Source organism: Equus asinus, chromosome 1, assembly GCF_041296235.1.
Source record: "Equus asinus isolate D_3611 breed Donkey chromosome 1, EquAss-T2T_v2, whole genome shotgun sequence".
Taxonomy (NCBI): Eukaryota; Metazoa; Chordata; class Mammalia; order Perissodactyla; family Equidae; genus Equus; species Equus asinus.
In genome coordinates, this window is record NC_091790.1 from 162,064,289 (window position 1) to 162,079,647 (window position 15,359).

Sequence of the window (15,359 nt, forward strand, 5' to 3'; positions counted from 1 at the left end):
CACAATTCCTGTTTATCATTTATCAAGCACCTCAGTCACAGGACAAGTTACAAAATTAGATATCGCACAGGTAAGTGATAAGAAAACCAAATGCTTAATCTCTACTTCTACTTGTCTTCTTTATATTTTCAGAGCTTCCAAAATGCTTGGCGGAAGCATTTTGTGTACCAATAAAAGTTATTTTAACACATAATTTGAATTCCATTCATGTATTACTTTGACATTTTCAGTTTATATCATCAGCTGACACTGAGTGGATGTCTGTCACCAAAGCTTAGGGACACAATAATTTTTCTTAAGTTCACAGAATCCTAGATCTGGGAGTGAAAAGGGTCCTATTCAGTCAACTGCCGTTAAGGAAGACTACATTTACACACCCTTTTCTCAGGAAAAAAACAGTTTACTCCTTTAAAATTCTGAAGAGGAATATTTAATACGCTCTCTCTTAGGATATCTCTGGTATCTCAATCTAACAATCAGAGAAATTTTGGTTTTATTTCTTAATGTTTAACTTAGGAACATAATCAAGTTAACCCAGGGGCCTAGTATGTGTTTTAATTCTCTCTACCCAAAGGCCCTGTTACAATGTCTGACACACAGTAGGTGGTCAATGAATATTCAGTGAATACCTACAAGAGAAAAAAAATGAACGGAGGGACAGTCAGAAAAAAGGCTGTAGAAAGAGTGAGAGGGATGAAGGAAGAAAGGAAAGAGAGAGAAGGAGAGAACAAAAAGTACAAAGAAGAATCAAGCATGAATTTGGCACCCAAGAAATTAACAATAGAGAAGCAAAGATGAGAAGTGTACATAAATAACCATAATACAAAGTAGAAAATATTAAAGCACTACAGATAAAATGTTGGGGGAAATCAGAAAAAAGTTATGTAATTTCTAGCTAGAAATCAACAGCAAGTCAATAGAGAAGATGTTTGAGGCGGGCCTTGAAGAACAGGTGGAATTCAGACAAGTGATCATAAGGGACAAATGTAATTCCAAGAAGTCATGAATGTGAGCAATCATGGGAGGATGGGAAATAAAGTGGTTTAAGGGGAGTGTAGAATATGGAATGGAGCCCTTTTAGTATCCAGGCTTACAATGACAGAGCAGAAGTATTACTAATGATTTAGGAGATCATTTGAATAAATGAATAAATAAAGGAATAAGCAAACAAATGAATTAGCTTAGACCTGGCACTTAAAAGAATACGAATATGATTTCTACTATCCATTTGCTGATGCCACTTGCAAATTACACCTCTACCTCTCTGCAAAGGATCTTGTGGGAAAGCCTTCTTCATCAAATTGGATCTACTTGAGTAAAAAAATGAATGAAGGAATTTTAATTGTTTTCCAATGTTTACATGTCATTTTATTTTAACCCCAGGGAAATAGGAAATCAATATGAAATAGATTGTTATTTTCCTATTACCAACACAATAATCCAGTGTGAGTTTGCTTTTCTTGCCTTTCTTTTTACTTCTGATATTTTTTAACATTTAAAAGCAAACAAAAAAAGGCTTTGTTCCGGTTCTTCTTGTTGCCTATTTGCTCCCCACCATTTAATACACATCCACATTAAAGACTCGCCAACCAATTTGTCAACGAAGTTCTCTCCTGCTGGCTTTTATGGCTGAGTTATTTCTATTAAAGAACAAAGAAATAGGACATACTGCCACATAACTGGTCCCGGCAGAAACGTTCACTCTAGAATAAGATAGATAAAACAAAATCAGTATAAAAGCCTGTGGGATTAGTGAAAGCTTTAACATACAGCTTGCAATGGTTGAAATCTCTTCTGACCCATGATGTTTGTTAAAGATTATATTTGCTGAAAACAACCCCAACCACTATCATTAAGTTCTGCCTGAGCTTTCACTCTATAGCTATGAAACTTCCATACGACATGATGATTTTTTTCATGCTTAAGCTCAAATGACTTTTGAAACACACATCAGAAGAATTTAATCTCTTTCACGAAGGAACTTGTACACAAATGTTTGTAGCGGCTTTATTTGTAATAGCCCCAAACCGGAAACTACCTAACCATCCTTCAGTGAGTGAATGATTATACAAACTGTGGTACATTCATACTATGAGCTACTCAACAATAAAAAGGAATGAAGTATTGAAATGCATAAGAACTTGGATGAACCTTGAGGAAATTGGGCTGAGTGAATAAAAAGCCAGTCCTAAAAGGATCCACACTGTATGACTCCATTTATGCAACAACCATGAAATAATAAAATTAGAGAGTTGAAGAACAGATCAGTAGTTGCCAGGGATAAGGGATGGAGGAGAGGGGATGGGTGTGGCTATAAAGGAATAACATGAAGGAGTCTTATAGTAATGGTACAGTACAGTCTTTTGATTGTGGGGGCATTACACAGGGCTACACATGTGATAAAATTGCACAGAGCTACACACACCTGTGAATGAGTGCAGATGTAACTGATGAAATCTGAATAAGCTCTACAAATTGTACCAATGTTAATTTCTTGGTTTTGATATCCTACTACTATCATATAAGATGTTAACACAGGGGGAGGCTGGGGGATGAATGCGTGAGACTTCTCTGTACATTTCTCCATAAACTCCTATGAGTCTATCATTATTTAAAAATAAAAAAGTTTTAAAAATATATGGTCAATTCATATCAAGATGTGTCATGAGGTTTATCTCTACTAAGGTGAACAGTAGTAAATACAGTACTGAATGAAGACTAAGGTACAAAATAAATACTTTTTTGAAAAGAAGGGAGAGAGGCAGAAGAGAGGAAGATGTACAACCATCCCTACTAGATCTAAAATTGATGAAAACCCGATTTGGGGAACAAGTTATAAAGTTGTCTTAAGCTTTCAATATAGCTTCATACGATGCGGACACTAACACCAACTTTCTAAGGTAGTTGTGCAAATTGAAGAAACATATATGGCATTTAGTAAGAGCCTGGGACTCAAGAAGTACTAATTCTCTTCCAGTAAACAAAAAAAGGAAAAGAAAACTCTCCACCATTTTATGCTTTTTTCCTTTCTCCCTTATTGCATGACCTTACTTCTGATGGTTATTTCTCCCTCCTTCAACAACTATCAGAGATAGCAAAGACTAAAGTCAGAGCTCATTTCATCCAGGCACATTTGTTGTAAGTAGGCCTAGGTTGAATCACTGAACCACTGAGTCACAGTTCTGTAAGCTCTCAGAAGCACAGAATCCCACACACAGTTCAGCCACAGGGCTGAAATGTAGCACTTTAACAAGAGTCATGCTTTGAACATTTAACACCTAAGCTCTCTACCTCTGTCTCCTTCCTGAGGTAATTGCAATTCCACTTCTCTCGGTGAATATAATCCCCCCTTTGTTTTCCTTTTAGTGAATTGTAATGACCTGGACAGATGGCAAGCAGAACACTAGAAAAGTGCTGTCTTCAAGTACCAGCCCAATGAGAGAATCCATCCAGGGGGCTTAAAATGGAAGAATTGAGGACCAGCAAAGCAGGAAATTGTCCCAGAATCAGCTGACAGAAGAGGCAAATATCCCAGACTGCAATGAGTCCTTGCTGGCATCAAGGGTCAAAGCAGACAGTGCAGAAAAGGGGCAGCATGTTAAGAATCATCTTCACATAGAGATACCATCTTTCCAGAATACACTTTCCCATCTCTAAATGTGCCTACTCATTTATTAACTTATATGCCAGACACCAAAAAGATAGTAATAAGAGAGAGGTCAGGCACAAGGACAGCCTTAAACCCAAGGCCAGGGTCCAGGTCAGAGTGGAGAGGAGGCAGCGATGGAAGAAAATGGGAAGAGGGGAGTCAGCAGAAACCAGTGGGCAACAGGGCATATGACAGTAATTAGGAGCATGTATGTATTCACTGCTTGAAGACATGACTGAAACAGCTGCCTGCTACCACTCAGAACATGAGTTGCTGATCCCAGCACGGCTGGCCGAGGCTTCTAAGCTAGGACAGGCAACCAAAGATGCCTGCAAAAGCGAGCAGTGCGGGAAAAGTGGGAACAGCAGCTCTGAGTGAGGCAGAGCCACGCAGTAGGTTCACCATGGGTGGGATTTCACCGCAGCAGGGAGAGGACGATTGAGGTCAATTATTGGCTGACTCAGACTGGCTTGCCCATAATTACTTATTCAGCACCCACGTTATGGATGCAGTTTCTAAACCATATTTACAGCCAAAGGTCACACGGTGAGGATACAGGCCCCCACCACACTGTTCTGATCAGGAGGGAGCACATTCTCTTTTTGATCATAAGGAGGAGGATCAGAACTAGCGGTGCCTTTTCAGGCCAACCAAGTTCTGGCAGCTTCTGTTTCCTTGTAATACCTTCCCAAGAATTTGCTCTGCTAATGAGGCCCCTCCATCTGACAGCTAGTTACACAAGCTGTTCTCAGAAAACAAAAGCTGCATGTTGAGGTAACCAATATTCTCCCATACACACACGTGCACACGCACACACACACACACACACACTCTCCCCCAATACAATTCAGAAACCGTGGTTAGAATGAATCCAGCACCAAATGGAACAAAGGCTGCCTCCAGCTTAGACTCAGCACTCCCACTTTTCCTTTGCCAAGTCCACAGCCTGCACCAAATTTATGTTCACCCATACAGCAGAGCTGGCCACGGCTCACAGTTTTAGATGAAATGCTGGTGCCTCATCGCTGGTCTGCCATCTTCTCTTACTCCTCGAAAGCCACCACTGAAGGGACTCACTGTCCATCTCAGAACATCAAGAACATACCTCTGTCCTCTAAGAACAACACTCTGTCAGGACAAGAGAATTCCAGCTGAACTGCTCACTGACCATATTAAAGCAAGAGTCACCACTATACATCTATGAGAACGGCCAAAATCCAGAACACTGACAATATGAAATGCTGGTGAGGATGTGGAGCAACAGGAACCCTCATCCCTTGCTGGTGGGAACGCAAAATGGTACAGCCACTTTGGAAGACAGTTTGGAGGTTTCTTACAAAATTAAACATACTCTTAACATATGATCCAAGAATCACATTCCTTGGTATTTACCCAAATGAATTGAAAACTTATGTCTACACAAAAACCTGCACACAGATGTTTACAGCAGTTTTATTCATCATTGACAAAACTTGGAAACAACCAAGATGTCCTTCAGTAGGTAAATGGATAAATAAACTTTGGTACATCCAAACAATGGAATATTATTCAGTGCTAAAAAGAAATGAGCTATCAAGCCATGAAGAGACATGGAGGAAACTTAAATGCAATATTACTAAGTGAAAGAAGCCTATGTGAGAAGACCACATACTGTATGATTCCAACTATATGACATGGAAAAAGCAAAACTATGGAGACAATAAAAAGATCAGGAGCTACCAGAGGTTTGGGGAGGGACAGAGAGAGCACAAAGGGTTTTCAGAGTAGTGAAATTACTCTATATGATACCATAATGATGGATACATGTCCTATATATTTGTCCCAACCCACAGAAAGTACAACACTTAAAGTGAACTTGAAAGTAAACTATGAGCTTTGGGTGATAAGGATATGTCAATGCAGGTTCACCAACTGTAACAATTGTACACTCTGTTTTGATATGCTAATAGTGGGGGAGGCTGGATGGGAGGGGGGCAGGGTTATACAAGAACTCTCTGTAATTTCCACTCAATTTTGCTGTGTCCACCATAGACAAAGGTGGACAAAACTGCTCTAAAAAAATAAAGCTTATTGATTAAAAAAAAACTTCAGAGACTGACAAAGCACCCAAACCAAAAAAATTGACAAGCAAAATTAATGGTGTATTGTGTGTTATATTTGCATGTGTGTTTGTGTGTAAGCTTATGTGTGTGTTTAAATAGAGACCAAGTTACAGCATTCTAAAGGAATGCATCTTTACCAATATGGGAAAATAGAAGACTCCAAATATGCCACAAATGAAGGCTACTGTTTCGATTTTCTTTGCAAGGGCAAAGAAATCCACCAAAAAAAGGTAAGGAGATAAAAGGAAGGAATTTTTAGCAATCAAAAACTCACAACACTGGGGGCTGGTCCCATGGCCAAGTGGTCAAGTGGTCAAGCGGTCCGGGATTTCGCCAGTTTGGATCCTGGGCGCAGACCTAGCACTGCTAGTCAAGCCATGCTGAAGTGGCGTCTCACATAGCAGAGCCAGAACAAGCTACAACTAGGATGTACAACTATGTAGTGGGGTGCTTTGGGGAGAAAAAAAAGAAGAAGAAAATTGGCAACAGATGTTAGCTCAGGGCCAATCTTCCTCACCAAAAATAAAAATCACAACTCTTTTATCACAGCTCTTCTATCAAGATGAGCCTCACTGCCATGGGCTGCATTACAAACTACTACAGAAAAACTAAAAAGAACAAAAATTTTTATCTGTTAGGCTAATGTAGGGATTATTATTTCCTTAAAGTCTTCACTTCACATTTTTAGAGTCGCAAAAGCCTGATATAATAAGTCTTACACTGAAACCGTATTAAATCTACAAAAACCAATCAGGAAAAGAGCACAGGCAAGTCTTCTTGGGATTCAGACTTAATCACCTTTAGTGACTAAAGGTAGGATCAGAACTTAAGCACGTCCGTAACAGAGAGGGTGAGGCAGAAGCATTCCTGGCTCAGGGCCAGCCTTCTTTGCTGTTAACAGCCGGAGCATGCTGTCCAACGGAAAGACACTGCCAGTCACATACTGCGTTTTAAATTTTCTAGTAGCTACATCTTAAAAAATAAACAGGTAAAATTAATATTAATGGTATATTTGATTTAACTTGATGCATCCAAATAATTACCATATTAACATGTGGCAGTAGTGGCAACATTTCAAAGGTTAATAGCCACGTGATTGGTTACCATACGAGAAAGTGCAGATTTTGACTTTCCTTGTAAATCTAAAAGGGCCCAGGCTTCCCCCTCTCAAATATTTCTTTATTCATTCAAGCGCACTGACGAAATCTCTTCACACATTTCACTATTCTTGCTTCTAGAAGTTCACCAGAGTCAGCAGGAACGGCATAATTCACCCTTCCATCTACACAAACCATAGACAAAGGTGGAGATCTATGTTGATGTGAAAACCAGCTCGACTTCAGGTTATTCTTATTATTTTACTTCCAGTTTATATCTTTCCCACGTTGTTTGGAAAAGCAAAGAATTTCTCATCTTAAGTTTATCTTTGTGATTCAAATTGATGCTGCACCCAGCTCTGCTTTAACAATCATCTACAGATGTTAAAGAAGCAGAATAAATCATGAAATAAAACGTGTAATGCTCTCCGGGGCCTGCAAAAAAAGTGAAGGTAAATGTAGTGAGAGGTGAGAGGAGAGGAAAGGAGAAGTGGAGGAGAGAAGGCAGGGGAGGGGCCGATATCACAGTATTTCATAGAAACAAACCCAAGGAATCAAGAGTTTAATTTAAGAGCAAGGTTTTCACATTCAATAACTTTCACCCAAACAGGTAATGCAATCTAGGTTTAAAAAATTGTGTAATGTTATAAAAGGGATTTTCAAAGCAATGAACATTGATTACATGCACCAATACATCTGAAAGAGCGAGGACGCACAGAGGATAGTCACGGCATCGTGCATTTTAGAGACTGCCCCTTAATAAGCACAGTAACGGGCCTTCTTATTTCATTCCAGCATAACTTATCACAGCGAAGAACTGGAAACAACCTAAATACTATGAATTTTTTAGAAAGCAGTAAATTTTTATGAGCTGACATAGAAAATCTCCAAGAAATGAGTGAGTGAAAAAGTGAGTTGTAGAAAAATAAATATCATATAAAATGCACACACCCCAAACTGGCTTCAGTTACACTACTTCAGGAGAAACCTGGGATAAGAATGGGTGAGGAGACAGACGGGAGTCAAAGAGGAATGGACGCTTTAGCCTTCTCAGTCATATTTTAATATTTTATAGAGAGAATATATTCATATTTTCCTTATATAAAAAAAAGAGGGGCCGGCCCAGTGGCACAGCAGTTAAGTGCACACGTCCCACTTCGGCAGCCCGGGGTTCACCGGTTCAGATCCCAGATGCGGGCATGGTACCCAGCCAGGCTGTGGTAGACATCCCACATATAAAACAGAGGAAGATGGGCATGGATGTTAGCTCAGGGCCAATCTTCCTCGGAAAAAAAGAGGAGGATTGGCAGCAGTTAGCTCAGGGCTAATCTTCCTCAAAAAAAACAAAAGAATTTAATACAACAACACACACTCTCAAATGCATTTATCCCAAGTCAAAATTTAATATATTGGGACCCACCTCACTTCCATTTGTGCTGTCCTAAGAATAAAGCTTCTCCCTCCATATCTACGTATATATTTGAATATGTGGATGAATCCCTGAATTGCTTATTTAAAAAAATTCAGACCTCTGCAAATCTTCTCAGGTGAAACTGAACACACCACTATGCTTCTACTTATCTGTGTTTGAATCAGGGCCTTGATGATACTACGAAATAAAAATAAAATGGAGAAATAAACTGGATGCTCAGCTTGATGCAAGACTGCAACTGCGATTCACAGCTCCTCATTGTCTTTGACTTTATAATAAACCTAATTAAGAATTTATAATAAATCTGAGTAATTTACAAAATAAATGCCAACTGCAGTAGGTACCATTGTCCCTTGCTAATATGGACATCTTCTCCCTCTATGGGAGGGCTATGCTCCTCCATCCCATTGATGAGTCATGACATATACTAGAAGGAAGAAAAAGCTTTAAAGTTGACCAAGTGGTTTGTCTTTCTCTTGCTTCTGCCCAAGAAGGTAAGCCATTCTTGTCCAATAGGCACATCCCATACAGCCATTGAGCTATTTCACAGCTCTGTAAATCGTGGATGACTGATAACAACACAAAATAATTTCTGTCTACAGACACGCAAATAGATTCTGTCACGTGGAGAGTCAGTCGACTTCCCCCGTCCACTGTGGGAAAAGTTTTGCCTTCCACTTACTCTTTCCTCGTCTATAAATGCGTCTGTTCTTTGGGTTGTCATTTGAACTAATTGTAACATCTTACCAGTTCCCTCACTAATAATGAGTTAAATAATATCTTTAATACAGATTCATTTTACATGTGAATGAGTATAATTTTACTTTTTTTTTTAAAAATTACCCTGACAGTGTTTAATACGTTAGATAATTTCACTATACAATTAATCCTCCTAACCACCTCATCCTTTACTAATGGGAAATGAAGCCCCAGAGAGATTAAATAACTTGCTTAAAGCCACACACTGATTAACAGCAGAGCTGGAAATCTAAACTCAGGTCTAGCTGACACCTTTTCCACAGTGTCTCACGGGCAACCATTCTGAGAAAGCAGTGATTAGTGCGGAATCGGAGTATTACGAAATTAGAGAAATTCGAGGTCCAGTTCCTTTGTCAGAAGAGGGGACTGAGGCACAAAATTATAAAGATCTTGCCCATGTCACATAGCTTATTTTGGGGTAGGGGCTAGAACCCAGGGCTCCTGACACCCAGCCTAGTGATCTTCAGTTCAAGGAAGAGGTAGAATTCAACCAGGGCCTTGATGGATAAACAGGAAACAGAGGTAAGAACACAGTGTGGATGTGTGGTGGGAGAACAGGAGGAGGCCCCCTGAGCACAAGGGTCCAAGGGCTTGTACACAGGTGGGGTGTGGGAGAGGGAGGAGGCGGGGCAAGGAGACTCTGTATCCAGACATCGTCAGGGGGCACCAGACAGTGGAAGCCATAGGTTTGTATTCCAGGAGCAATACTCGTTGGTGGAGAAATACCAAGATGTTATGAAATGAGTTCTCCACTTTCCCAGAAGTCAGGAGAGGACACATGAGGCTGTCTGACCTTGGGCACAACCCTTCATCATGTGAGCTTCTGGCTTCACCTGAGGCAAAACAAGAAGACACTTAAGACTTTTCTAGGGCCAAAAGCTACAGCACGATCAAATACTTCCTCTTAAATCAACCATGGTGATGTGTCAAGTTAAAACCACGTGTCACAGAAATCCAGGCTACCACAACTAGTTAGAAAAGCCACATGCTGTCCTGGAGAGAAGAGGCCGCATCAAGGGGTTTTTAGGGAGAGGAGTGGAGACCCCACAGCCTAAAGAGGAAAACAAAGCTACTTGCTGTCACTCGACTGACTGTCAGGCTGTGTCCCAGATCAGCAGGGACTTCACAACAAGCCCAGACTGCTTTCTTCTGGTTAAATGTGCCACTATCAAGAATTTCTCACATCCTGAGAGTTTTCCCACCTCTCTGCCACCTGAGCATACCCTACTCCTCACAACTCCAAGGCAAGAATCAAGTTCACAGTGAATCCACTCACTGCTGAGCATATGTGAACACAGCCGCTGACAGGAAACAGGACCTTTACTCCCAAAAGGCACATAAGATACAAGACAAGCGCATTTAGAGGAGTGATCAGTCTGGAGGGTACAGATCAACTCTACCCGGAAGGAATGCTGATTCCTGAGTCTCTTACTGTAGATTAAAATCTACCATCCCATGGTTGCATACTAGGTATTACAAAGATGATAAACATTCAGAGAGTGTCCTCTCAGCCATCTGCACACCAGCCTGTGGAGCCATGCTACTCAAAGAAGCACCAGGGACCAAGACATCAGCATCACCCATCAGCATGCAGAGTTTCAGGCCCCACTCCAGACCTGCCGGATCAGAATTTGCACTTTAGCAACATCCTCCAGTTATCACATTAAAGTTTGAGAAGTGCTGTTTGTAGAGTTCCCAGGCATAACACAACAGCAGAGCATGGACGTACAAAGAAGGACTCACAAGTGAGCCAAAAGATGGAGATGGGGAAGACCAGTCCATAACTGGAGACCATGAGCTCTACTACCAACACAATTTATTCAGAAGGTGACTTCTCAAACTCATCTTCACCTGAGATCAGCTGACAACTCTAAGACCTTCCCACGGTGAACTGAGGACTGAATCCACAGGCAGGGAGAGGCAAGAGGGGAGGGGCAGACTCTCTCTTGTTTGCATCCCAGCAGAATCAAAAGTCAGTTCCCTAGGATGTGTGATACTCTCCGGGGAATTTGCTGTCTTTGTGACTCACCCACAGATGAATGGGCTTAAAGAAAAGGGAGAAGGGAGCCATGAAATACAGTAAATTACAGCTTAATCTTCCTCACCCTGGAATTCATTCAACAGTTTTAATGAACTTACAGTCTCATAGGCTGGGTGAAGAACGCATATGGAATGTATTAGCAGGGAGCATTTCATGCCACCCTGTGCATCGGAGAAGCCCAGTTCCCTTTGTTATTAAAGAGAGGCACTTTGGCAAAGGAAAAAAACAAAAACCTGCTTTCCATTATTGCTGTTATCTACTGTGAAGTCCCAAAGAACACAGATTCTCTGGGGCTTCTTAGAGCCAGAGGTGATTCCCAAGACACAGTTGGCTCCGGTTACTTAGTGCTTTCACCTTGCACCACGTAGGCAGGCAAAGGTCAAGGGCCCTGGGCCTTCACCGTGAAACTCCACCAGGTTCTGTTTTATGTGGGCTATTTCCTTTGGCCTGACCCACAGACCTGAGAGGGATGTTCAAACGACTCGCTTCTGATTCAGATTAGAGGAAAATATGGCACCTGGGTTTACTAATGCATTTAGGCTGGACCTGGACATTCAAATATATCCACAAAAGGATACAGTTTATGCTCTTATACTCAGCTCCCACTGATCACCATCAATAATTTTCAAAGTATGGGCTGCTACCCACCAGTGGATAACAAAATCAGTTTACTGGGTCACAACCAACATTTTTTATGTTAATAAAATAGAATACAATTTGAAATAGACTTAATCACTCGTAGTAAGATAAAACTTTTATTTCAGCTGTGAGCATGTGGGCGTGTGTATGTGTGAACATGTGTGTGTGAGTGTGAGTGCGCTCTGAGTCACGGTGTAAAATGTGTTTCTTACTGCAGGTCACAGTAAGCAGGAAAGCCACTTACTGCTTTACAGCACCTGGAAATCAGAGCCTTGATGGAAAGAGAAGCCAGGAGAATTCATGGGAAGAGAACTGGAAAAGCCGGCTTCCATCATGAGCTTCTAAAAACCGAAAGAGGAAGAAATCAAGTCCTCTTATGGCCTGACAGATGGGACTGGAGCTTCTAGACAGTCCCCTCCCCCGCTCTTCTCCCCTCCCCCAATTATGGCTCAATCAGAAGCCGCAGCTCATCATCAATCTCACAAAAAGGAAGAAAAGCTGATTTGTGCCAGCACAGATTTGTGCCTCACACAGAGATGCCAATCTGGTATGTGGACTCCCCTTAGCAGGGAAAGAAGAGGCTGAGCAATTTGAAGACCCTTTTCCTTAGCACAGTTTTCACTAAGGTCCTCGTTCTCTTCAAAGATTATTTTCCTTTTCTCCCCCAGGTATGGTCATGCTAGCCCCCAGTCATGCTCAGCTTCGATGCACAGGAAAACCAAACAGAAGAGAAGCAGATGTCCAGATCAACTGCACAGAATGAGTGTGATCAGCACTGATGATGAATTTAAGGCAAACGCGAAGTCATAACCCGACTCTGTCACTATCTCCCAACATCCCCAAAGTCAGATAGAGAGGCAGGATAGCATAGGAGCGAAGAGCTCGGGGTCAAGAGCTAAACCGGCCTCGATTGAAACAAAGCCCCACTATTTTGTAAGCTTCAGAAAGTTACTCATGTTCTCACCCATAAAACAGGGACAATAATAGCACCTAGCTCAGAGGGTATAATAAAAATCAACTGAGATAAACGTGGAAAGCACTTAGCCCAGTGCCAGGAACACTATGATGACCATGTATCATCACGTATTATTATAGCTATTATTATTTTTACCAGAATAGTCATTATTATTTCAAAGCAGTTTACTTTCTCCTCAGCATAGCTTTGTTTGTTTATTTGGAGATCTATACCACTGGTATAGATTTAAAAGTATGAGAATAAAGAAGTGATATTTTGTTATAAATTTTTATTATAAGTGATTTACATAATGCTGAGCCCCCAAACTAAATTCCCCAGGGAAGTTCCAATTTCCCCTGGAGAAATGAACACCATAATTCCTCTCCCTTTAAATAAGCTGTTCAAAAGTCAGAAAATCCATGCATTTGAGAGTTTTTATCTCTGAAGATCCAGGAGTTCAAAATCCCAACAGGATGAATTCTTATCTGTTCTAGTATATGGAGTATATTAGCAGAGGGCAGTCCTTGCCCCTGACTGCAACAGACGCCAGCTGCTGCTGAGGAACAGGGAAAAGCAACTCCTCATTCCAGCTAGCATGCACCTGGTCAGTTGTGAAATCCAACTTGAAGGGAGAGAAATTTCATCTTGACCCCATTTGGTCATGAGCACGAAGGGCACCTGGCCTCCAAATGAAACACTGGAGAGGGGGCAGCTAAGAAAAAATTCAACTGACTTAGGCAGTGGCATAAGGTTCTCTGAGTGCCAGCCCAGCCTCACTGCCACCTACCATAATACTTTTTCAAAACAAGGATTTCTCCACTCCCACAAGGTTTGCTTCAGAAATGATGTTTCCTCCTTTAAATGGTGTTCCTTCATCTGAGAACCACATACGCAAGACACAAGGACAAAGGAAGAGGGATCTAAGCCACCAGGTCAGCCAAATTCACTCATCCACCTGCTCCAACACGCTCATCCTATGTGTCTACCTGGGAAATGAAAATGAGTGAAAAGGGTCTTTTCTATGAAGTTGCTTATAGGATTGTTGGGGAGGCAAACAAGAGTCAAGTGTGACAAGTGCAACACCAGGGGTATGGAGCAGGCAGTAGGGAGTGACAAGAGGAGAAACAGTGCTTACAGAGAACTGCATTGCTTAGATGCTCACATTAGAAAAGATGAAAGGTTTAAAATCAGTGCTCTAAGTTTCACCTTAAGAAGTTGGAAAATTAAACCCAAAGTAAGGGGCCAGCCCAGTGGCGTAGTGGTTATGTTTGCCTGCCCCACTTTGGTGGCCCAAGGGTTTGCCAGTTCACATCCCGGGCATGGACCTAAACACTGCTCATTAACCCACGCTGTGGTGGCATCCCACATACAAAATAGAGGAAGACTGGCATGGATGTTAGCTCAGCAACAATCTTCCTCAAGCAAAAAGAGGAAGATTGGCAATAGATATTAGTTCTGGGCCAACCTTCCCCATCAAAAATTTTAAAAAAACAAAGTAAGCAGAAGAAAGGAAACAATAAAGAGCAAAATGAAACAAAATATAAAATAATTAATAGAAAAAGTTAAACACAAAAGTTAGGTTTTATTAAAACATTAATAAAAGTAATAAATAAGTAGCAAGATTGATCAAGAAATAAGGAAAGAACAAATTACGAATATCAGGAAGGAAAGAATGGACGTCACTGCAGATCTTGCAGACAATAAAAAGATGGTAAGTAACATTGTACCGATGAATACCACACCATAGGTGAAATAAACAAATTTCTTGACAAACATAACTCACCAAGAATGACACAAGAAGGAAGAGAAAATCAGAATAGCCCTATCCCTATTAAGGCAGTAGTTATCCAGGTGTGGTTCCTCACACCAGTGGCACCTGGGAACTTTCTGAAGTGCACATCCTCAGGCCCCACCCCAGACGACAGAATCAGAATTTTGGCGGTGGAGTCTCAGCAAGCTCCATTTTAACACATCTTCCTAGTGATTCTGATATCATTTAAGAATTCTTTGAATAACATCGTCCCACAAGAAACCCAGGCCCACAGGGTTTCCCTGATGAATTCTATCAAACATATAAGAAATAATATCAGCCTCACAAAAACTCCTTGAGAAAATCAAGGAGGAGGGAACATTTCTCACCATCACTTTTAATCTCTACTCCCTTATGGAAGGTCTAAGAGATTCTTTTCATCTGCCTTTGGATTCCTATCTTGAAGCGATCCCTGGTTTCTTTGGGATGAGCCATTCTGACAGACAAGTAGTCCATAGCGTCAAGGGGGCCACCCTGCATGCCCTCAAGTAGAGAACAGTCTTTATTAATTGTCTTCTTTCCTTTGCTTGCAGCCCTTACAGGGGTGATTATCTACCTCTCTGTGCAGCAGGTAACTAAGGCTCGCAGCTCACCCTCAAGGATACCCAGAGCACACTGAAGCAGCCCTACCCTTGCATCCCAAACCTCACTCAAGCCAGAGCAGAGACTGGGACTCAGGTAACAAAAGCAGTGATAAAAATCAACTACCTGTTCATGTTATTTCCTCTAAATAAATACCTATACCACCTTTCCATATGTGGCTATCTTTTCTTATTCCTCTTTAAGTCTCAGCTCAAGTGTGATTTCCACCAAGCCTTTTCTGAAGCTTTAAACCAAGCCGGAGTGCCCCTCCTCTGCATCTCTGCATCTCTATC

At 41.2% G+C, this 15,359-nt stretch overlaps 1 protein-coding gene across 13 annotated transcripts in view; it reads right to left on the reverse strand.

Annotated features, from left to right (window-relative positions):
- The window catches only part of PDE1C (phosphodiesterase 1C), a 596,098-nt gene that overhangs the window by 250,829 nt on the left and 329,910 nt on the right, over nucleotides 1-15,359 (reverse strand). For 2 of the 13 annotated variants that reach the window (XM_070511541.1, XM_070511556.1), the window contains exon 3: nucleotides 1,670-1,703. The exons of the other annotated variants lie outside the window; for them this stretch is intronic. In XM_070511541.1, coding sequence (XP_070367642.1) covers nucleotides 1,670-1,677 — 8 coding nt within the window. In that variant the 5' untranslated portion in view covers nucleotides 1,678-1,703. The remainder of the gene's footprint in view (nucleotides 1-1,669; nucleotides 1,704-15,359) is intronic. 13 annotated transcript variants of the gene reach the window in all.